Consider the following 24,591-nt stretch of genomic DNA (forward strand, 5'->3'; position numbering starts at 1 on the left):
TTTGGCAACAAAGCAAGGAAAATGTATAGATAAAGTATCATGCTGTAAACACTTGGGTCTTCTGATTGATGATTGTCTTACTTTCAGATCTCACATTGAATGCCTAGTGAAAGGCTTTTATTTTAGAACAAATCTTGTTTTTCTTTTGAAGCCAGTAAGAGACTCGTTTCTTCCACGTTTCTCTCTATATTAGATTATGGAGACATAGCACTGCTCCTGCTTCTTGGAATGGTCTGCAAAAATGTTTCAAATTACCAAAGCTGATTACTTAAAGTGAATTTGAAGCTAGGGTCAAAGACCTGGAATTCAACACAAATGGGAACGATAATTGTGCTTTTTGATTCAAATACCAGGATTTCTCATTTTTAAGTTTCAATGTAATTTTTTTTTTTCTGTGTCATCATGTTATATGTGGGTCATTGTGATTTTTATGTTTTATGTGCATAATTGTGATTTTTATGTTTTATGTATGTCAATGTGATTTTTATGTTTTATGTGCATAGTTGTGATTTTCAAGTTTTATGAGTGTAATTGTGATTTTTATGTTTTATGTGTATAGTTGTGATTTTTATGTTTTATGTGTGTCATGTGATTTCTATGTTTTATGTGTGTAGTTGTGATTTTTATGTTTTAAATGTGTCATTGCCTGTAACAGGTGTTTTGACTGCTTTCTTGGCCAGGTCTCTCTTGCAAAAAAGATTGTGAATCTCAAGAGACTAACCTGGCCTGTCAGTTGAAGATTTATTATTATTATTTTTTACTTTTAATTATTAGTTAAATTCATGGATATTTTATCAGGACGTTACTGGTCTTTCTTCCTGGTTGCAGTTTAACATTGCTTTCAGCTTGTCAGGGTCAGGCTTGTCAGTAGACTGGCTCTGTATGCTGTTCCACTGAGCCGCTGTCTGTGCTGTACATAATGTGAGCGCTCAAGACCTCAGTCTGTTATATAAGGACTAATCCTGATCACAGCAGTGACTGCTCCACAGGAGTAAACTGGGAAATGTACCACACACTTTTAAAAACAGGCACGTTTAATGCTTCTGTTAGGTGCTGAACCGTTCATTTTGCTCTGTCGAATCAAGTTGCTTTTGTCATTTTACCGGCCAATCTGGACTCTGTCTACATTCGCTTCGTACAAATTCTTGAGCGAGTGTGAATATTGTTGGTGCAGTCTTCATTGGCACCATAACTCAAACATAATATTGCCTGTTCTGCCCCTGCTACTGAATTAAATTACTGGAACAGTGTTTCAACTAATTAATTTCTTAATTACAGATATAGGCTGTTAATGTATATAAATTGAAATTTACATTTAAATGATAATGTCGTTATGCAGTGCAGTGCTATGCCTGCTAGGTTATCATAAAATATGTAAATGTCAGACCTTTGGAAATATCAGGGGTGGCTTTTGGCATTCATTGAAGTCTTTAACAGTTAATTTATGTCATCACTGACACATGCAGTTCTCTATAATGCGTGAGCTGCTTAGCTCTGTGCCAGTCACATTGTCCATACACCTGAAATACACACTGAGAACAGCGCAGTGAGGTGCACCAATGGCGGGTGAAGGCTAGAAGCCTTAAACACTGGGTAAGGTGTGCTACGCACACTTCTCCAAAACACCTCCTCCTCAGAGCACCCCATGATGTGAAAGGTCACAGAAAACCTCCATGCTGGCGGGTGGACCTTGTTCCTGTAGCCGGTGTTTAAATGTCATAGTAATTATATCATAAATTAGTGCGGAAAATCATATTTTTTAAGCATTAGGTGGGGGGTTCAGTCAAGCACAATTAGTCTGTTTACAGGCATGTGCTAGCCAATCAAAATGAGTGCTCGCTGTGTGTTGTGTCAGATTGGTCCAGCGGTTGTGAACTGAACTGCTTTTTCATGCTAGATATGTCTGTGTGGGGTACACATTTCCAGCAGATTTAATCCAGCCCAGTTTGCCTATCCATAGTACAGTAGGAGGTAGATATTTCACTGAGGGAAAATTGCAACTTCAAAATCCACAGTCCATCGAACAAAAACAGATTTGGAAACACTGTTTCTATTACAATATAATTGTTTGCTCTTGAGTTATCTTGTATAAATAAAGCATCTGAGAGTTTCTGGGGGGGACTCTCTCTGCATGGCTGTAATACCGCTCTGCTTACATATGGGTCTGACTGGAGAACACTGCCCCCTACTGAGCGTTTCATTTCTGATGGACAGGGAATTCATTATCCTTTCACTCTCCAATCTTTGAACGGATCTCTCCAACCTTGTCCATGTGTTTGATTTCAATCCTTTCAATCTAAACATTTCATGTTTAAAGTCCTTTCAATAGCCTGTTTATTATACTGAAAAGAAAAGAAAAAATGTTATGAGGCATTAATAGATTGTACATATTAATATTTAATGATCTGACTGAGCTGAATATATATATATATTTTTTTTTTTTTTTTTGAGATGGACTGTTTCTTATTACACAGAGTATTAAATTGGACAGATTAAATTGAAGAGAATACAGAATATCTGTATTATATTTTGGTTACTCCAGTAACCAATGTGCTCATGGGTCCCAATGTATATACTATAAACATGTAGTGAACTAAAAGGAAAAAAAAAGAACTAACATCTCATAACAGGATGCTGGATTCCTGCAGTTTCATTTAAATTGGTTGCTCTCACCCATGGCTGAACTTTGCAGATAAACTAATTATATTTTACCTTGAGACTGGACTCAATGCAGGCGCATGACAAACCTGGAGCACACGCTCCCACCTACTGTTAACCTGTAATGATGATTTCGTTCTCGTGAAGTTCCGTGACCACATACCCTTAACCTTGGAAATGGCTGAGCACATTCACGAGGAGAAGCTTCGACTCCCTTTTTCAATAACGAGAAATTATAATTGAATAAAAATAAAATTAACTGGCACTGGCGGACTCTCCGAGTGGCTTTCACGTCGTCTGCCTGCGCTGCTCCACTGCTGAGCTTTCTGCGGCACTTTTGGAGAACAGTAAAGCCGAAAATGGCGCGTGTGAATTATTATTCACGTTTTTATTGAAGAGCTTTCCGTGGTGCTGTCTTCGGTCCCTGATCATCACCGTGCACAGTGAAGCAGAGAACGGTCCCAGCACCTTGCAGGAGATGTCATCAGCTATATGCTCTGTAAGAGGGCTGTCCGTCCATTATCTACCCCCCGCTTATTCCTGGTCAGGGTCGCGGGAGGCGCTAGAGCCAGGATGCACTGGGCGACTCGCTTCACTGCCAGAGCAAGAGCACACGTACATTATATAAGCAAATACTGCAATAATCAAAAATAACAAAGTAACAACTGAACTGCAGTTAAACTGGAGGTAATAAAGAACGAACGTTCTACACCGAAAAGATGGATACATGGAATTAGTCGAGAAAGGGTTATTTTAGTTTTGCATTTTCAGTGACTTTACATTCCATACACTGCAAATGATGTTTAGTTATAAGAATAGATTATTTATTGTTTAAATATCACAAATGGTGAGGAAGATAGTCATAGGCAATACTTTAATGTTCATATAAATATGAACGTTTATTTTAGCTGGGATGAAGATGGCTCATAAGACTAACTCAAAGCCCACATACTCTATATAATTTGTATTGAATTATAAAGCGTGTTAGTGCTGTTGATATTATTTTCAGCAAAGAAGGGACTCTGATTATGTGAGAACAGTTGAGAATTCTTACCCAGAATCCATTCCTTCCGTCATCACATGAGTGCAGAACAGCTGTAATGGGTCACAACCTCTCCTTCACCCCAACTGTTTGCCTCCACCCTAAAAATCTCCACCACCCCCTCCTTCACCTCATTTTCCTTTAGATAAACAAACACGTTGTTCAGCAAATGGAACGGAGTCAATGATAACAGTTGGAGAGTTAAGACGTGTCGCGCGTCTGCTTTGACATCGCTGGGGTACACGGGGGATTGACGGGGATAAAGCCACTTTGAGTCAGTTTTGGGTTTTTTTTTTTTTTTCACTGCTCTGTGCAGATCAAGCTGGCTAGCGCACGCACGTTTAACACGTTTAATTAATTGTCAACAAGCCAAGTGAAGCCCCGGAGGTTTAGACGGGTGTCGGCCCTGAAAATGACTTTCTCTCTCGTGGCGGCGGCTTAAATTATTTACGGGGGGGGGGGGGACAGAAACCGGGCGGGACCGCTGGAGAGGAGGACGCCGATTAAGAGGGGAAGAACGCAAGTCGCAGCGGGCACGTCGATATCGTCCGCCTTCCCAGCGTGCACCCATGTGCACGCAGGCCTCTCCGATTCAGAGCGTTGGCGCGGTCTGCCAACCAATCGCGAAGTATGACAATAAATACAGATCGCTGTAAGATTCAAAACTGTTCCCAAAAGAAAACAGATGTCCTGATCTGCCTGGGGAAACAATTTGGTAAATGGCCCATAAACTGGGGAAGTCCTGCCTAATTTATGGCAGTATTAGCTTTTTAGCTATGCAGAAACTGTTACAGGCATTCTAGTATATGGGGTATTGGGTATATTAGCTTGTTTTAGTACCTAATGTTACACTGCACAATATTTCATTCCATACTTATGAGGATTTACACCTTTTTAATTTATCTTTGATACATTATATTACTGTCTTGCAGTAAATAAATTGTGTGTATGCAGAGACAGGTGAATGTGACCTGGCCTACCTCTCTGCTGCTGTGTATACATTGTTGAAAAAGCACTTACAAAAAAAAATTTTTGGCCACCATTGCTCATTCTGTTATAGAGGTTACTATAGTCAGTTATTATCTTTATCTGATGTTTGTGGCAATAAGACAGTGGCAGTTAGGGAACTGGGCTTGTAACTCGAAGGTTGTAGATTTGAACCTCTTGTACTCTTGGGCAAAGTACTGAACCTCAGCTGCTTCAGTAAATATCCAGCTGTGTAAATGGATTGCAGGTGCAGTGGTAATTAACCTGCATTTTACTGTAGTGCAGGTACTGAGGTTGTGCGTACATACAGTATGTGTGTATGTTTGTGTGTGTGTGTGTGTGAGGGTGTGTGTGTGAGAGAGTGCATGTCTGTGTGTGTGTGAGCGTATGTTTGTGTGTGTGGGTGTCTGTGTGTGTGTGTCTGTGTCTGTGTGTGTGCATACTCTACAGGGTTGGAGTCCTGATCGATGTGGTCACTTCTGGCACTACGATCCTTACTTCACTCTAGTGTTTCTTTTGCGCCTCTACATCTTGAAACCTATGCACTTGTTGTACGTCGCTCTGGATAAGAGCGTCTGCTAAATGCCTGTAATGTAATGTAATGTAATAATGTGTGTGTGTGTGTGTGTGTGTGTGTGTGCGTGCGTGCATGTGTATGTACGCATGTGTGTGTGTGTGTGTGTGAGAGAGTGCATGTCTGTGTGTGTGTGAGCGTATGTTTGTGTGTGTGAGTGTCTGTGTGTGTGTGTGTGTGTATGTGTGTATGCGTGCATGTGTATGTACGCATGTGTGTGTGTGTGTGTGTACGTGTGTGTGTGTGTGTGTGTTTGTGTGTGCGTTACGGTCATCCTGCTGAAGTGGACCGGAAGGCCCTCTCCCCCACCCGATCCTCTCGGTGGCTCAGGGGTCCGATGCTTATGAAGAAGGGGGATTTCACTGAGAGCGCTCTAATGAAGAAAGTATTGATTTCCCATAAAGGGGATTTAATCAAACCCCCCCCTGACACATCCAGAGGGACAGGGTTCTGCTCCAGCACCAAATTACACTCCATACACCATCTATTTTTCAGCGGGGCCGATAAATGGACCTGCCCTGCAGATAGATGGGAGTTTCTGTACCTCATACATCACCACGAAACAAGGGGGAGGCAAACTGATTGAGACGGGAGGTAATAGCAACCGGTAATGAATGGCCACGCTGGTCCGGAAGGCTGGTCCCTCACTGGCCAATGGCGGGTTCCTCTGCCCATCCCTTCCTCCTCCTCTCGGCCAATCAAAGCCCGCGCCGCCGTCGCTCCTTGACACATAAACCAGCCGGCGCCTATCACGAAAAAAAAGGATGATGGCGAGGTCTGCCTGCAGGAATGTTACCTGAAGTGTTCTTCCAGGGCTATGAATCGATGGAGATGTTTGATGCGGCTGTACTGGGTATCAAATTATAAACAGACGTTACACCCCTGATCAAAATGAGCAGCGGAGGTTTGTACAAGGGTAATTTCTGTTTGCTGCGCAGAGCTAGATTTATGTGACAGTGACTTTAATAGTAGAAGCAGCTTCGTCTGTGTATTTGCTGATCCAGTTTGACATGGCCGCTAACAGGTAACCAAGGCAATTGAGCCCCGCCCGCACTCTTACCCGAGGGAGGCGGAGTTCTGCACACTGCCGTAGCGAATGAGAACACAGCATGCTCCCTGTATGCAAATTAAATGCAAGAAAAATTATTACACTCCAGATATCTCAGTGAATGGAGTCAGGCATAAACAGTGCAATCAGCCCTGTAAGGTGTAATGTTTCAGTAAAATATAAGAGCAGTTAGTGATGCAGGAGAAATATACATGATGGATATTTTTGGCATTCTAGGACCTTTCACACAGACTAACTTACAATTACACTGTCGAGTTCCTGTTAGTAAACTCATTATTATTTTTAATATTGCGCAACAGAAGGAACAAACAGAATGATGTTCTGTTTGCCTATCCCAGCATGCACTGGGCGACTCGCTTCACTGCCAGAGCAAGAGTACACGTACATTATATAAGCAAATACTTGCTATTGCTTTTTTAGTGCTATTTTACTGAGTTCGCAAGATAGTGGTGATTTTACTGAGTAAGATAGCTGTGATTTTATTGAGAGTGGAAAAAAATGGTGATTATATTAAGTTTTTGAGTGTGCAAGATAGTTGTGATTTTATTGAGTGTGCAAGGTAGTTGTGGTTTTATTGAGCTTGCACCATTTTTTACGTGAGAACTCATGAGGGCATATTAGCGCTTGGCACTGCTAAAGACACTTTCCTCCATTCGTTTTCTCTGCGGTGTTCATTGGACAATTGTGTTTTTTCCCCCAGAGCCAGTGTTTTTGTGGTTCACCAGCTGGACATTTCAAAACTTTTATTCTGCTACTGCTCCAGCTGTTTCTTCAGAATCTTTGGAAAAATTGCTTCTCATTGATTCGCATGTGAAGAAATGCATTCAACAAATTTCAGAACAAGCAGCGCTACACACACTGTGATCACTAAATATTACAGACAAATTCTCTAGGTAATGTATTGTATCTCTTTAGTATATACCTTTTTTTAAGAAAAAATGTTTTCCTAAATATATCTTTTAGGTGATATAATTGTATGTGTTCTTGTGCTGGCCTAATCTTGTATTTTAAGTGTGTTTTATTTAGCTATTATGAATGCATGTCAGAATACTCTGCCCAAACTATTCATAGCATAAATTGTGTCAAGCATGTCCTACATTGTATTATATTGTCTCTAAGTGCTTACTCACCTTGCTGCATTATTTGCTTAAACAATTCATAGTAGCTACCGTCCTAATGTTTATACCTAAGGCATACATGCTGCATTTATTGTGTCAAGAAACTATTTTCATCTTAGTGATGTTGTGTGCAAGAACACACACACATGAGGCGTCACAACACCACACATGGCCCACACTAACCGCACACAGCTGCGGTGTAAATGAGCTGGATTAGTGTTGTGTTGTGAGAGTCCTGGCATCGCGCGGTGGCAGGTTCAGCTGTCTGCTTGTGCTTGCGGGCTCTGTGTGGAGGAGATCATGGCACACGACTGGGAGCAGCCCAGCTCACCTGCTGACTCCCTAAGTGTCTAACAGGCTGGATTAAGATGGGGTTCACCTCCTGCCTCTACTCCTGCTGACTCTCAAGGTCTCAAACAGGCAGAATTAAGATAAGGTTGGCCTCCTACCTCTACTCCTGCTGACTCTCGAGGTCTCAAACAGGCAGAATTAAGATGGGGTTTGCCTCTTGCTGATTCTCAAGGTGTGTAACAGACAGGATTAAGATGGGGTTCACCGCCTACCTCTACTCCTGCCGACTCTTGAGGTGTCTAACAGGTAGGATTAAAATGGGGTTCACCTCCTGGCTCTACTCCTGTCGGGCACAGCTGGCTGAGGGCAGTGTGGCAGCTTGGCAGACGTTCACAGAAACGGATTTGCGTTTTAATGGTGTTGTATCTTCTTTGTGATGATGGTAATCTTTTACAGTAACATTGTGTGAAGTCCATCCAGCGAACACTGTGTACAAAATCTCCAGTAAAAGATAAAAGGGTCCTCTTTGCTCCACAGCACTGGATTGGGCACCACTATTTCCGCACGGATGGAAGGAAATTGAATTAAATTGATTTGACTGAAATGGAACTGCTGTTTGATAAACAGTCCAAATCACTAATTAAGCGAGATTGTTTTAAAAAGATTACAGCAATAATTAATACATTAGCAAAATAAATAATTAAATAATATTTATGTAATTTATTGTAATTGTCATTATGATAATACTTTGTAACTTATTTTAACCTTTTCGGCCTTTATATACTTAGGGCTGGTTTCAGAGACCCATGTTATCATAACATACTCACTGAATTTGAGCCATGTCTTTAAAAATGACCCATACACCTTCAGTAGTGAGCACGCTGCACTGGTCATTTTTCTGCTTCATTAGGGAGGTGATTGAGTAAATTCCTGCCTGGATTCCCGCCAAACGGTTCTTTGCCCTTTCGGGCCAAATGCGGTTATATTTCGAATCCTGTTAAATTAGCATCCATAAACGGTCACGGAGATGCGCCGGTGGGCCGTAATGTAATTGGAACGTGCGGAATTCCGGCAGTACTAAAGCCGCGAGATCAGATTATCGTTTGATTTTGGACCGTCTAACCCCAGTAATGCTCGGAGTGCGGTTTTAATGCATCTGTGTCTCAGTAACAGCACGGGCAGTGGCAGGACTTCGACTGCTTCAATCCTCGGTTATCCAATAGAGTTCATTTCCCTGGCACCCGACGCTTCAGAATGAGCAGATGGACCCCTGTTATGACGGAGAATAAATTGTAGAGATTCTCTGCTTGAAATTTTAACGGCCCATTTCCGAATGATTTTGCGTAGATCAGGTCGTACGTCCTGTTTGCACAATCCTGTTTGTCTTCAGAAAAAGTCTGTGTTTGACAGAGACATGACATGAATCCAATCAAGGCAGCGCCGAAAACTAGAGTAACAGCTTCAGAAACACAAATACTGGAGTGTGTCTTTGGGCTAAGGCTTACATTTCTAAATTTCCGATAATGGGAAAATGATACATGGTCTGCGTTCAATTCCATTAAAAACATGTTGTTGGATCTTATTAGGAAAATTCTTGGAAACACATTTTGGAAATACATTTATACCAAAGTGCAATTTTGAGAGTTAAGTAACCTTGGGGTACTGAAGAACATTTATTCAGTAAGTAATACTGTCCAGCAGATGTGTATTACAATCACATAACAGGGGGACCGGTAATTATTTGGGGTTGGGTTGAATAAATGCTTAAAGGTCTATGGAAGATCTAAGATTAAGCTTTGATCTCCAAGTGCAATTTGATTATTAATGTGAAAATGAGTCAGTGGATATTTTAAGCAACTTTTTCCCATCAGTTCAATAGAAATCCTTTTTGGGTGCGGTGATTATAGATTTCTCTGACTAAATTACAATAATGAATAATTGCTACATTATTATTTAGTACATCATTTGATTGCTTATACTATGTTAATTACTCTAGCTGTAAATTAACTGACAAATGCACCAGATATGCTTACCTAATACGACTGCAATGTTCTCTGGGGTTGTGATGTCAGTAAGTGCTGCTGTTACTGACACAGTTGCCACATTATTGTCATTTCTGTACAGCACACACTCATAACTATTATAAATTATGTACAGTATATACTCATGACTATTATACATTATGTACAGTATATGCTCACAATTATACATTCTGTACAGTATATGTTCGAAAATGATTTTCATTTCTGTACAGAGTATGCTGGCAATTATTGTAATTTTGTACTGTAAATGATCTTAATTATTGCTCTATGTACAAGCTCTATGTATTGCTCTATTCGTTTTGCAGAGTTTAAAGTGTTGACCAGTGGTGGAATAAGTGGAATAGGGTTATCTACTTGTGCAGCTCTAATGAAATCATCATGACTTGCATTTCCTATGTAACATCGGCTTGCGTATTGTTTTATATGTATATTTGGTAATGGCATAATTGATAAATCCTTAGTGCACTTTCACAAAGAAGAGCATCGCAATCGCCAGACCAAACAGAGCTACATGAAAAAGGTCATTTCAGTTTCTTTCCCAAAACGGGTATTCAGTCCCTCTTTACCTGAAGGACAACAGACGCAATTTATTGACTCGTGTTACTATGGTGACTTCTTGCTGCTGTTTGCAGCCTTATGAAAGCATCGCCGGGGTCTTAGCGTAGAGTGAGCACTCAGATGTGCGTGCTTGTGTTTCACAGCTGCTCTCTGGACTGTTCTGTGTGGGCCTGACCAGTGACCAGTGACCTGTGTCACGAAGCAGGAGTACTGAGCTAGCTGGATAGCTGCGCTGAGTAAAACCTGGAACGGCTCTTTTTACTTCAGTCCATGTTCCAGATTTGGGCGGGTTCCAGGTTATACTCAGTGAGCAACTGGGGGGTATTTCAAAAAGCAGGATTGCTGAGCTAGCTGGATAACTACTCTGAGCAACCAATCACATCGAATGCACTGCACCTGTTAGAACCAATCACATCTAATGCGCTGCACCTGTTAGAACCAATCACATCTAATGCGCTGCACCTGTTAGAACCAATCACATCTAATGCACTGCACCTGTTAGAACCAGTCACATCTAATGCACTGCACCTGTTAGAACCAGTCACATCTAATGCACCTGTTACAACCAATCACATCTAATGCACCTGTTACAACCAATCACATCTAACGTTGCCATCAGAACGCATTTCAATGCATAAAGAAAACTCCTACCTGCTTATTGGGCCAGTTGTATGCTCCTGGGCAGCTGTGTAGGCTGAAGAGCGGGCTTCTCAAAACGGAGAATTATTAGCTACCATTAATGCTCACTGCAAGTCACTACTGATCACACCTGCTAATGAATATTGTGTAATTAGCAGTTTCGTTTTGGTTAGATGTCTTGCTTCTTGAGATATAAAATGAACATTTGGCTTTATAGCTGGTGATTAGTAGATGATTTGCTTTTGGTTTAATCAGTGATCAGTGCCAGGTCACTTTTTTCAGATTTAAGAATATTTCAGTTGGGTAAAAAAAAAAAAAAAAAGGATTTTATTTTGTCCAAAAAAGAAACACAGACAGACCCGAGAAAGCTGTTTCTCATGTTGATTTAGAATACAAACAGAAAGCCACGCTGATGTCATTGATGCAAATAAATGGAGTGTTTCCATTCAAGAAATCTGTTAGGAGTTTTCTCTCTCCAGGAATATCTTAGAAGAGTATAGCTGCTTCCTCTGAGCACCCCTGCAAGCCTTTGCAGCCTCATTATGTGAACAGATGGTGTTATATAGGCCAGGATGCATTATTCATGAGGTTTTAAGGAAACACAACCGCCAAACAATGAGCAAACCGAACCGGAACGCGGCGAGAAAGAGTGGTGTTCTGAGCGTGCGTCAGTAAGCACCCGATGCTGGCGTCGCTCATTTCCCTTCAGAAAACGCAGACAGGAAGTCCACGTGTGACAGACGACATCGAGCAGAAGACGCGAGCTGAATGGCGAGGCGGGTTCCTCTCAGTGGAGGGGCCGGGGCCTTCTGGCATCAGTCAGGGGAGGAGAAGCTTGTCTACACACCTGAAGCGACTGCTAACAGTCACGGAACTCAGCATGGCCCTTCTCATTGGCTGTGAGCTCATTAAACAGGCAGGCCCCACCCCCTTCCAGCTCCTCCCGCTGCACCCGCCCCGCCCACCACACCAGCCCCGCCCCTGCCACATTCAGCCCCGCCCACCACACCAGCCCCGCCCCTGCCACAGTCAGCCCCACCCCTACCCTGCCCCGCCCACCTCACCAGCCCCGTCCCTGCCATGTCCACCTTACCAGCCCCGCCTACCTCACCAGCCCCCTTACCAGCCTCGCCCACCTCACCAGCCCCCTCCCTGCCCTGCCCCGCCCCCTCCACCTAGCTCATGTTGGAGAACACACACTGCTAAATCTGGATTAACGCGGTTCAGACAAGGAGAGCATAACAGGTGGGGAGAACAAGCTTCCACTCGCATAAAATTCACTGAACGGAAACTGGCACGAGGCACAGAGGTGAGCTGGGATTCGTGCGCGTTTGCAGGGGCTGATGGGAAAGGGGGGAGGGCGCGGGCCTGCCTGGGGGGTGTGCTCGGGGGCCTCCACCAATCACAGCCCTCGATTGTGCGCGAGCGTGGAGGCTATATCATGCCGAGCAGCTGTGCATCCCTGGGCCTCCTCTGGCTCTCTCTCTCTCTCTCTCTCTCTCTCTCTCTCTCCCTCCCTCTCTCTCTCTCCTCTCTCTCTCTCTCTCTCTCTCTCCCTCTCTCTCTCTCTCTCTCTCTCTCTCTCTCTCTCTCTCTCCCTCTCTCTCTCTCTCTCTCTCTCTCTCTCCATCCTCATCCAGCCCTGCGCTCCTTGGGCGCTAATCAAGGAAGCCCTGCACATCGCTGACAGCGAGGCCCGTTCTCCGCAGGCAGTTTCGAGAGCGGTGCCCGTGCATGTAAATGCACGCTGGCTAACGGAACTCGAGGTGAGGGAGAGGAACCGGAGAAATAAACTTCAAAATGCGACGCCGACGCTCGTCCGACCTCGAAAGCTGAAGCGGGACGAGCGGACGGGCGACCTCACCCGCTCCTGTTTCGGCGGGACTTGTAGCCCTGACAACCGTCCGGATCGCCGGTGTGCGATGAAGGTGCCCTCCGAAAATGTGTGGGTAAACGGCCCGGGGACACCCCGCGGTGGAGCGCGTGTCCTTCTACACGAACAGAGAGGACTCATACTGCACTGGGTTCACTGCAGCTTTGAGTTCAGTCCGACAGAAGAAGGGTGGCTTGTTTTTAATGGAACCCTCTTTGAAAGCAGATCCGAAGCTGAAGAGATGTACTGTAGTTTTGAAAGACTCCTTGAAAGATTCCTTCCACTGCCCCTTCCACCCCAAACGCATAACAGCAATTTTACTTTCTTATATGCAGTAACTTATCCACAAGCCTGCTCACACATAATAACCGAGCCACACATCACCCGTACAGGGTTTTCTCCTGGCTCAAAACAGGGCTTAGGTGCTGACTTGGCAGGACAGCGACTGCATTGGGTCCGGCTTTGCTGCACCGTCGACTCAATACGTCTCCCTATATATAGCTGCATTTAGAATGTAATGTTCTGTAAAGATTTGAAGGGACCACTGCAATGCATTGAGACGTAGGCTATAAAAAAAATTAAACGCATGGCAAAAAATAAAAAATTGGAACAATTTAAATATTTATTGAAGGTTTACGCATAGTTAGTGCCAGAATTGCGGGGGGGGGGATATAGCCTATACTGAAGGATTAGGCATTGTAAGGGTCATTCTGCAGGAATAGTTGTATGGCAAATAAGAATGTGAACTCAGCTGCAGATTTTAGAAATGAATCAGATTGGTGCTGCAGGTTATCTTAAGGCCTGATCATGCACTCCAGGCTAGGTCACAGATTCCTGCAGTTATATACAGATCGTGTGTGTGTCAAGTAGATGTCAAGTAAGCAGAGAATCTTATCAAAGTAATTTTGTACTACAAAGAGAGAGTAAGAGACTGGGAGAGAGATACAGAGAGAGAGGGTGGAGAGAACGAGAGAGAATGAGAAAAAGAAAGAGAGGAGGGGTGCAGAGAGAGAGGAGGGGGAGAGTGAACATGAAAGAGAGAGAGAGCAGAGAGCTCAGACAGTTTCATTCCCCCAGCAGAGCACAGGGCTTTTGCTGTAATATAGAAGCTGTGTTTCATAATCTCCCCTGAATCACCATTAGGACCCTGAGCAGATTTGATGGATTGATAGATGGCCTGAGTCCCTCCAAGCCGCAGTGAAACTTTGAGAATGCCTTGCACTGTGTGTGTGGGTTTGTGTGCGCATTTGTGCATTTGTATGTGCATATGTGTGTGTGTGTGTGTGTGTGTGTATGCATGTGCACATGGGATCAGTCTCAGTTGTGGGTGTGGTCATGAGATCAGGATGCTTAATAAAGAGTGCTTAATTTAAGGCTGATTTTAAATATGATTGTTTCTATGTGACTTTGCCATGTCTCATTTGTGATCATTAAGGTACCTACATGTCCTTCATGATCATTAAGGTATCTACATCTCATTCCTGGTCAGTAAGGTATCTACATCTCATTTTTGATCATTAAGGTATCTACATCTCATTCCTGGTCAGTAAGGTATCAGCGTAATAAAGTACATAGTAAGTAAAGCAGGCACTAAAGTTGCAAGAAATATGGCAAAGAAGGAGTTAGGCATAGAGCCAAGTACGCGTGTTTATGGTACGGAGGTTATTCCCAGTGAGAAATCGCTAAGAAGCTTAAAACTTCCATTTCCATTTGCAGTGTTCAGTACACACTCAGAAGGGTCCAGCTGAAGGGCGCTAATGTTAACAGAAGGATTGTAGTCCACCTGTCAAATGGCATTGAGATTGGTCTTGAAAAGGCAGTGATATCAAAGTACAAAAATCGCTGTTTTACATCAGAGAGCTGACCAACGCAAACATACAGTGAGCGTTCAGTGTAATAACAACATCAAGTAACTGAAACTAAACGAGGCAAAACGACAAGCAAAATGTTCAGTTAGTGGATTTTATACTTCTATTTTGAAAACATGTCCCACAGTAAGGTTGTACACTTTTATTATGTAAATCTCTCCTAAAGTAAGATCGCAGGAGAGTGTCGGTTCACAGCTTTGTCTCGTCCCCAGTCTGCTTCTTCTTCAGCTTCAGAGGTCTTCAGTCCAGCCATTTATGTTTTACCTCCTTGCTTCCTTTGCTTGCTTCTTTTCCCAATATGCAAGGCCAAACCGGTCAAAAAATATATTCATCCTTTGTCTCTGAGGTCCTTGACCGACCGGGAAATCAATTGAGGTATGCCATCTTTGAGGACATTCCAATTAGTTAAATGCTTCTTCAAGGAGCTAGGAGGCTCCCACAGAATTCTTGAGAAAGGAAATACAAGTGCATCTTTTGCTGAAGTATTTTTCTGGAATGGGTAACATATAAGGATGGACCTGTGGATACACCTCTCCCCATCTGCCACATCTGTAATTGACGTGGCTTCAAAACTGACGCGGGAGAGAGCAAGGATGTTCCAGTCGCCTTGTACACGTTTCCTCGATTTCTCGGCCTGTGCGTCCTTTCCTTACGCCCTTTCCTCGTGTCCTCTGATGGGTGGAGCTAGGAGTGAGGAAAGGAAGCAAGGAGATAAAATGAGCGAATGGGATGAGCCGACGTTGACGACGCTTGATCCCAGGCGTCAGTGTGACACGACCCGTGACCCGCCTTTAGACCTGTTCGGCGTTCTACGTGGAAAAGGAGACAAGGGAAGGAGAAAAAATAAGCGGTTGGAACACACCCTCGGTCTCGCCTCCGGTCCTCGCTGCACATGTGACTACAGTTATGCGGGCACTCAATGGGCCAGAGAAGAAAAGAACTGGAGTGAGAATGAAGGCAGTTAATCTCAGCGAGTGTTTTCGGTTTTTTTCTAGACGTTGGGCACACGGCAGTGCTGCTCTGTAAGTTTCTGTCTTCTGCTAAATGAAAGAGTCAAATTAGTGTGTGTACTGCAGGAAGAGAGGATTGTGGGTCTGCACAGTGGGGAGAGAGGATTGTGGGTCTGTACTGTGTGGAGAGAGGATTGTGGGTCTGTACTGTGTGGAAAGAGAACAGCCAGTCTGTACTGTGGGAAGAGAGGACAGAGTGTCTGTACTGTGGGGAGAGAGGACAGCCAGTCTGTACTGTGGGGAGAGAGGACAGAGTGTCTGTACTGTGGGGAGAGAGGGCAGCCAGTCTGTACTGTGGGGAGAGAGGACTGAGTGTCTGTACTGTGGGGAGAGAGGACTGCGTGTCTGTACTCTGGGGAGAGAGGACTGCGTGTCTGTACTCTGGGGAGAGAGAACCACCAGTCTGTACTGTTGTACTGTGTAATGTGAGCTCCTTTTTTTGACAGCTGTGAGATTTCTCCTTCACTTCAGAACATAGCTTTACCGTTATTCTGTGAATGACTCAAGTATGGCACCCACAGAAATGCATGAAAAACATTATGCAGCGCATGAATATGTGCAAAAAATACAGTCATTCAACCCTCAAGTATTCAGGGCGATAGCATTGCATTCCGATAAACGTCTTTCAGGTCACAGCGCACGTTGGCTAAGAGTGGTCTTAAGGTGCCTGGCAAATATGCACCAGGGATGAAGAGAAGGAGATATTAGCTTTCACAGCAACCTGAGAACTATTACAGCACGGTGCTGTGTGTAGCGTATTCCATATACGCTAGCGTAGCATAGCGCAGCCACTCTGGGCCGAAACGTTTCTGCCATTTTAATACCTTATAATGCTGGCAGGATTTAAGAGGATTTTGTGTGAAACTGCAGGAACCAAACATTGCTTCCTGAAGGTTTTGTCTGTCACCACAGTGGCACTGCATGCTGGGAGCTTTTCCAATGTGTCCAATCCCTGCTCTGAGTTCAGGCAAAATGCCGCTGCACTGAAATAACTATGCGGTTTAGGCTCCGGGGTAGGCAGATTTGTGATCTACATACAGAACACATTTAGGCTAATGGGTAGGGAGTTTTGTAGTCTACACACAGAACAGATTTAGGCTCCTAGGTAGGTAGGCAGGTTTGTTGTCTACACATAGAACACATTTAGGCTCCTGGGTAGGCAGGTCTATGGTCTACACACAAAACAAATTCAGGCTAATCGGTAGGCAGGTTTGTGGTCTACACACAGAACAGATTTAAGATCCTGTATTAAGATACTGTATTGTATTGTATTGTATTGTCCCAACTGACACTGGATGGAAATAATAGAATAAAAAATTCATAAAAGTGCTTGCTTCTGGTCTCAAATCTCAAGTTTTATTAACAGAACTTTTTTTACATGGACAGCCGGGCATTTTTTCTTTGTTTTTTAGCAGTCATTTTTGCCATGGCACCATGTAAAAAAAAAAGACCTTTTGTTTCTGTTTGTTTCTTCTGTACAGATATTTCTGGAAGACAACGAGGAGAAAATGTCTCTTAAGGTTCAGACCAGCAACGTCACCAACAAGAACGATCCCAAATCCATCAACTCGCGCGTGTTCATCGGGAACCTCAACACGGCGGTGGTGAAGAAGAGCGACGTGGAGACCATCTTTTCCAAATACGGCCGCGTGCTGGGATGCTCCGTACACAAGGGCTACGCCTTCGTCCAGTACGCCAGCGAGAGACACGCCCGCGGCGCCGTCATCGGAGAGAACGGGCGCGTTCTGGCGGGACAGACGCTAGGTACAATCTCACTGCTAAAGCTTACCCTCTCTCTCTCTCACTCTCTCTCTCTCTCAGAGAGTGCTTGATGGCTTAAACTGCAGTGGCTGATGGGTAATGAAGTCAACTGAAGCACTGCAGAGCAGCTGATGGGTAATGCACTAAACTGCAGTGCTGCTGTGGCCGATGGGTAAAGCAGTTAACTGAAGCACTGCAGAGAAGCTGATGGTTTAATGCAGTAAACTGCAGTGCTGCTGTGGCTGCTGGGTAATGAAGTATATTGCAGTGCTGCCATGTGGCCTGAGGAGTTCTGGAGCTCAGTCAGTCCACTGCTTTTTAAGGAGGTGGGGTCAGGTCAGGTGAGCTGCACGTGCCCCTGGCCCTGCTCTGAGACCCAGTGTCTCGCTCATTCATGCTCCTCTGCGTTCATTTCCCTCTCCAAGGCAGATCTTTCACGGCTTTCAGTGTTTCTGTTCTCGGTCAAACCCGAGCTCACGCCCGTCGGTCTGTGATTAACCTCATTCCGTCCCTGCACCGGGAGAACAGAGCCAAAATGTCTGACACGACTTATGACCCGAGCCTCCCCTGGCTGTGATTGTTAGCTGCCTCAGAGAGCAGGCAACCAGGCCTGCTGCTGTGGCAGCCTCATCATTCTACAGCGAGGATAGAGGGCAGTGTGTGGAAACACATTGCCCCCTGGTGGAATGTTAGATGTACAGCAGAGAGCAGTTTGGTTCCTTGAAGATGGAAATCGGGCCTGTGTTAATTCAGTGTTTGAATTACGATTAAATTAAAATGTCCCTTTTTAAATGAGATAATCTAGTGATTTAAAAACATGCAAATGAGACATGAATCTGCCCATGTAGAATCATAAGTTTCCCAGACCCAAAATTATACTTCTATTTTTAAGCCATGCATGTCCTGGTATCTATTTTTTTTCTCAAATCAACATTAGCATAATCACAAATGTCAACTACTGAGGCATAATCACAAATGAATTCTTCGCTAATGATAGATTTTGCACATTAACGGGAATGATGTCAATAAATTGACGATTAAAAAGTTTTTGTGATGAAAGATTTATTTATTTACAAACAGTAAAATAAATGGGTCACTTCAGGTCAAAGTCTATTCTCATGGGTCAAGCAGAGGCTTAATTGCATGGTTACATTATATTACATTATTTAGCAGATGCTCTTATCCAGTGCAACTCACACAAGTTTTACATAGCATTGGCATTGCATCCATTTATACAGCTGGATATATGCTGAAGCAATGCAGGTTAAGTACCTTGCACAAGGGTACAATGGCAGTGCCCTGTCCAGGAATTTAACCTGTTACTTACTTACATGATTTTAGAGAGCAATTATAAATGAATAATGTATGAAACTTATTAATAGTACATAATATATAATTTTAGCCTGATTTAAGATCAACACTACTACTTTGTCCATTAGGTTATTCTGTCATTGACCCTTGTGATGTTTAACCTCCTGTTAGTGCGGTCAAATTGCTTAAAGTTTGAAATCTGGAAAAATATAAAATTATTTTCAGTATAACTTCTTCTACTGCCTAATTAGTGTAATCACATTCTAAATGAAAATGGTTCATTTCATGTATTTGCAAACCCCCCCTGTATGTTTATATCACTGGGAACATTTTTGCTGTACCTAAAAAATGAACAGAACAGGAGGGTTAACACAGTTATATATAACACACCATTATATATCATCAGGTACAATGGCATTCAGTGCGTAGTGTGGGGGCCATGTGATTAGAGAGCACGGTTCATCTCTGGTTTAATTTTAGGACGTGTAGATCGACTTACATACAATTCAGCGAGCCGTGTTGTTCGGTAAAGTGACCGATTTTGTCTGAACCCCCAACCCCCACAGAACGATAGCAGGGGAAAGGCTAAAACTGCACCCTAAACTCCACCCTCATCTATGATCAGAGGTTGTGAGCTGCCAACACTATTGACTAAATCTGAAACACACAGTAATTAGCTCACCACCTGTGTACAGTACCTGTTTCCTTCCCTTAAAATAGGCTGAGCTTTGCTGTTGTATTGCTAATAACCATTTTGTTCATCTCAGAAATATTAATCAGCTTGTATTCACAAAGAAACTTTCTCATTCCTCTTCCTTCACATTCGTTCAGGTTTTTCAAGATTGCAAAATTCCATATTTTTGTATTTGGAATAATTTGACGAATTTGTCTTTAGTTGCTCTGGATAAACGTACATCAGATGAACTTCTGTCATTGCTACTATTGCTATTGCATCAGTAATAATAACATAAATAATAATTGTGATGATAATGTTTGCGACTGTTATTGCCGTCTCTTACAGATATAAATATGGCGGGTGAACCGAAGCCAAACAGACCAAAGGGACTAAAGAGATCTGCAGCTGCCCTGTATAGGTGAGATTCATCACCTCTCTCTCCTAAAACAGGCTTGTCCTCACATTAATTCGGTCTGGCACCTGTTCAATACGTCCCTCCTACTCTCATTATCTCCCCCTTCTAAATACTGTCTCATCGAGCATCGCAACATTTCAATCCTTTTTTTTTGTTTGTTTGTTTTTTATCTTTCAGTGGTTATGAATTTGACTATGACTACTACAGAGAGGATTTCTATGACAGGTGAGTGAGTTATCGTTCATTTACAGCTTTCTGCTTGTCCTTTGAAGCATTCAATATAAATGAATATATCCTGAGTTAATATTTGGATGCTGCTGTGTAAACCCTCACTAACTGTGTTTTCAAATTTTTTTTTACTACTGTGGCGGATGTTTAAATAACAGCGAGCTAGCGTGGTCTTATTGCGACGCTGCAGGGCACTGCCCTGTTTCTGCTCTTGTGTTTTCAGCCCCGATGTGGCCGAAGTGTCTGTGTCTGCTCCAATGCTCCGATCCAAAAAAAAAAAAAAAAAAAGAAATGAAATAAATAAAAGGGTCTGCAGCTGTTAATCAGAGATTGGGTTTGAAAACAGCTGGTTTGCATGTCCTGAAAGCCCGTTTTGGCAGAGCTGGCAGGCCTCTTGGCCGAGCCTGGCTGCGCTGGCTTTGGGGGGGGGGGGGGTGAACCGCCAACGCGCTCAGTTGGCTGCCTGTGTTTGCAGATGTTCCAACATAATAGCCTTATGAATAACACATGTAAAGTATTCCAAGAGTTTATTTATAAGCTCCCTGTGATGTCGACGCCCTGACTAATGGCTTTCCAAAGACGTCTCTGACATGTATCGATATATATTGCCCAGGCGTTTGCCAATAATTTAAGTCTCTGTTTGCTTTCAAGTGATCTCAAAGGCTTTTTTTGAAACTGAAGGGGCACAGGGAGGTCAGGTCAAGTGCGATCTGCAGGTTTGGCCGGTGGTAGATAGCACTCCCTGGAGGGGCCGTGCCTCTCTGGAGTGGACTGTGCATGGCACCCAGCCTTCTGGGTTCAGTACCCAAGGGTCCATTCGTTACATGCATGTCTGACCCGGATTAAAACAGAGGAAGACATTTTCTTTCTCACAGAGAAATGTATTTTATATTTGAGTGGAAGAGCATGCAAGCTTCACCTAACATGATATTAACACTCTAACATTATATTAATTATTCCCTTTTTGTCTGCTGGGTTGGCATCAACAGTAATGGAGACATCTCCAGAATATTTTATTATAAAACATGAACAATACAGTCTTTCTTTTGCACTTTTGTGAGTTGATGAAACATGTAGATTGAAGTCCTCATTTCAGATTTTCAATTGGACGTCTTTGAATGTTGTGTAGCGTCGCAGTGTCTGCTGGGGTCCCCGGCCCTGGTCCTGGAGAGCCACAGGGTCTGCTGGGGTCCCCGGCCCTGGTCCTGGAGAGCCACAGGGTCTGCTGGGGTCCCCGGCCCTGGTCCTGGAGAGCCACAGGGTCTGCTGGGGTCCCCGGCCCTGGTCCTGGAGAGCCACAGGGTCTGCTGGGGTCCCCGGCCCTGGTCATGGAGAGCCGCAGGGTCTGCTGGGGTCCCCGGCCCTGGTCCTGGAGAGCCACAGGGTCTGCTGGGGTCCCCAGCCCTGGTCCTGGAGAGACACAGGGTCTGCTGGGGTCCCCAGCCCTGGTCCTGGAGAGACACAGGGTCTGCTGGGGTCCCCAGCCCTGGTCCTGGAGAGCCACAGGGTCTGCTGGGGTCCCCGGCCCTGGTCCTGGAGAGACACAGGGTCTGCTGGGGTCCCCAGCCCTGGTTCTGGAGAGACACAGGGTCTGCTGGGGTCCCCAGCCCTGGTCCTGGAGAGCCACAGGGTCTGCTGGGGTCCCCGGCCCTGGTCCTGGAGAGCCACAGGGTCTGCTGGGGTCCCTGGCCGTGGTCCTGGAGAGCCACAGGGTCTGCTGGGGTCCCTGGCCCTGGTCCTGGAGAGCCGCAGGGTCTGCTGGGGTCCCCAACCCTCATTAGTACTTAAAACCTAATGGATCAATAGACTCGCGTTATCTGCTTTCTTGGGTCTGAAACAATTGCTGATTCGAAGGTGAAAATGAAAACCAGCAGACCCTGCAACTCTCTAGGAGCTTCATAACTGCATTTATTCAGCATTTTTTCAGAAGATACACAAAGAGCTTTACACAGAGTGAAACAATATAATGAAAACAGCATATTGAAAAGGCAAACAAAATAAATATTAAAAGATCTAAATAAGTAAAAAACCTAAAATGCTAAAAAACCTCATCAAAAATGAAAGTTCAAGCACACAAAATAAAATTCAGAAGTTTACACAGAGTAAAACCTATGTTTATAGAATAAGTGAAAACTTTTGGATGACCCCGGGTCCCATTATGTTTGGCATAAAGTAAATACAGCATTTCACAGTAAGAACATCATACCAGCAGTCAAGCATGGCGGTGGTAGTGTGATGGTGTGGGGATGTTTTGCTGCCTCGGGACCTGGATGACTTGTTGTTATTGTAGGAACCATGAATTCTGCACTGTACCAGAACATTCTTAAGGAGAATGTCCAGACATCTGTCCATGAGCTGAAGCTGCAGTGTAATTGGATTATGCCGCAAGACAATGATGCAAAACAGCAATTCTGCATCTGGCTGACTGAAAGGAAACAAAGTTAAAGTTTTAGAGTGGCCTTGTCAATGTCCGGACCACAATAGAGGTGCTGTGGCAGGACCTGAAACGAGCAGTTCATGCTCAAAAACCTACTAATTTGTCTGAATTAAAGTAATCCTGCAAAAATAATGGGCTACAATTCCTCCACAGCGATTTGAAAGATTGATAACAAATTATATTGAGTGTTTGCTTGCAGTTTTTGATATGAAGGTTTGTGCAATCAGTTAAGTTTAAGGCAGCAATTACTTTTTCACATAAGTGATATGGGTGTGTGATAACTTTTTTCATTATATAAATTAAATTATCATTTTAAAATGTGTTTGTGTTCCCTAATTAATATTACCCTTATTAATATAACATTTTGTCTAAACATCTGAAACTATTCCGTGTAACAAATATGCAATAACAGAGTAAGTCAGGAAGGGGCAAATACTTTTCCACAGTACTGTAATAATGCTATCGTATATGCACTCGAGTACTTCCATTTTAAAATTTAAACTGACACCAGAGAACGTATTTCCTTTACTACAGAGAAATAATACATGTGTGAGTATACATTTTATTAGTACAGATTTTTATACAAAAATGAATTTGTTAAAAGAATCAACCATGGTCTTTCACTGTAGTGTGTGGTCTGAATGAGGGATTCTGCTTCTGTTATTTATGTTCAAACTACACAATCCATTTTGAAGAAGTGATAACTCAAGAAAAGCAGTGCAATGCTTATGCAACCCTTTCAATCATATGCAACACCTTTTAAAATTTGATATTCTCTTTCATTGCTTAAGGCTGTAATGTCAGTTGCTTTTGAAAATCTCACTGAGCTTTCAACACAAAGCAGGGAATTCACATTAGCAATGTATTCACAGACAGCAACCTGCTGAGTCTCTGGCGTGGATTTAAATGGTCAGTAAATATGACCTGCTGTATATATTCTAATGGCCATCTGCCCGCATTGTGTACTGAAATGGTCAGCAACCTTCTGTTAGTACTGAAATAGATGGTATCCTGCTGTGTGTACTGAAGTGGTCAGTGACCAGCTGTGTGTACTCAAATGGCCAGTACCTGCTATGTGTACTGAAATGGCAATTGTCCTGCTTCGTGTATTGAAATGGTCAGTACCTGCTATGTACACTGAAATGGTCAGTACCTGCTATGTGTACTGAAATGGCAATTGTCCTGCTTTGTGTATTGAAATGGTCAGTACCTGCTGTGTGTACTGAAATGGTCAATAACCTTCTGTAAGTACTTAAATAGTTGGTATCTGCTGTATATACTGAAATGGTCAGTGTCCTGTTGTGTGATCTGAAATGGTCATTACCCTGAACTGTGTACTGAAATGGTCAGTAGTTGCTTGGTGTACTGAAATGGTCAGTGACCGGTTGTGTGTACTGAAATGGTCAGTTACCTGCTGTGTGTACTGAAATGGTCAGCGACCGGCTGTGTGTTCTGAAATGGTCAGTGATCGGCTGTGTGTTCTGAAATGGTCAGTTGCCTGCTGTGTGTACTGAAATGGTCAGTTACCTGCTGTGTTACTGAAATGACCTGTGTCCTGCTGTGTGTACTGAAATGGTCAGTGCCCGGAATTGTGTGCTGAAATGACCACGCCCCCTCTGTCACCCTCAGGCTGTTTGAGTATCGAGGGAGAGTGTCTCCAGTTCCGCGGGTCCTCCCAGGAAAGCGCCCCCGTGTGGCCATGCCCCTGGTGCGCAGGGTGAAGTCGCTGCCAGTCAAACTGCTGTCACGGTCCTCTGTCACGCCCAACTGCCCCGCCAAACAGAAATGTGAGTGTTTCTGCTTCCCAACACCCGACACTACATTCATAACCACAATGCATCTGACACTCATCTCTTTTCTCTTGCTTAATGCTCCGTACAGGATAAATAAAGCTAATGTGCATTATCGTTAGTTTGAATTTGTTACATTTTTATAAATGAAGCTAACGTGAATTGCCATTAGTTTGAATTTAAGTCTAAGGATGCTAATTAAACAAAACTGTTTAACTATTTTTAAGACTATCTTGCCCTTTAT

The 24,591-nt window shown here is 43.6% G+C and overlaps 1 protein-coding gene across 4 annotated transcripts in view; it reads left to right on the top strand.

The window, feature by feature from the left end:
- raly (RALY heterogeneous nuclear ribonucleoprotein) overlaps positions 1-24,591 on the top strand; it is a 77,032-nt gene that overhangs the window by 43,217 nt on the left and 9,224 nt on the right. For all 4 annotated transcript variants that reach the window (XM_064305792.1, XM_064305793.1, XM_064305795.1 and 1 more), the window contains 4 exons: positions 17,211-17,493; positions 19,823-19,895; positions 20,070-20,117; positions 24,187-24,344. In XM_064305792.1, the coding sequence (XP_064161862.1) occupies positions 17,238-17,493; positions 19,823-19,895; positions 20,070-20,117; positions 24,187-24,344 (535 nt within the window). In that variant the 5' untranslated portion in view covers positions 17,211-17,237. The remainder of the gene's footprint in view (positions 1-17,210; positions 17,494-19,822; positions 19,896-20,069; positions 20,118-24,186; positions 24,345-24,591) is intronic.

The sequence above is a fragment of the Anguilla rostrata genome, chromosome 13 (genome assembly GCF_018555375.3).
Source record: "Anguilla rostrata isolate EN2019 chromosome 13, ASM1855537v3, whole genome shotgun sequence".
Lineage (NCBI taxonomy): Eukaryota > Metazoa > Chordata > Actinopteri > Anguilliformes > Anguillidae > Anguilla > Anguilla rostrata.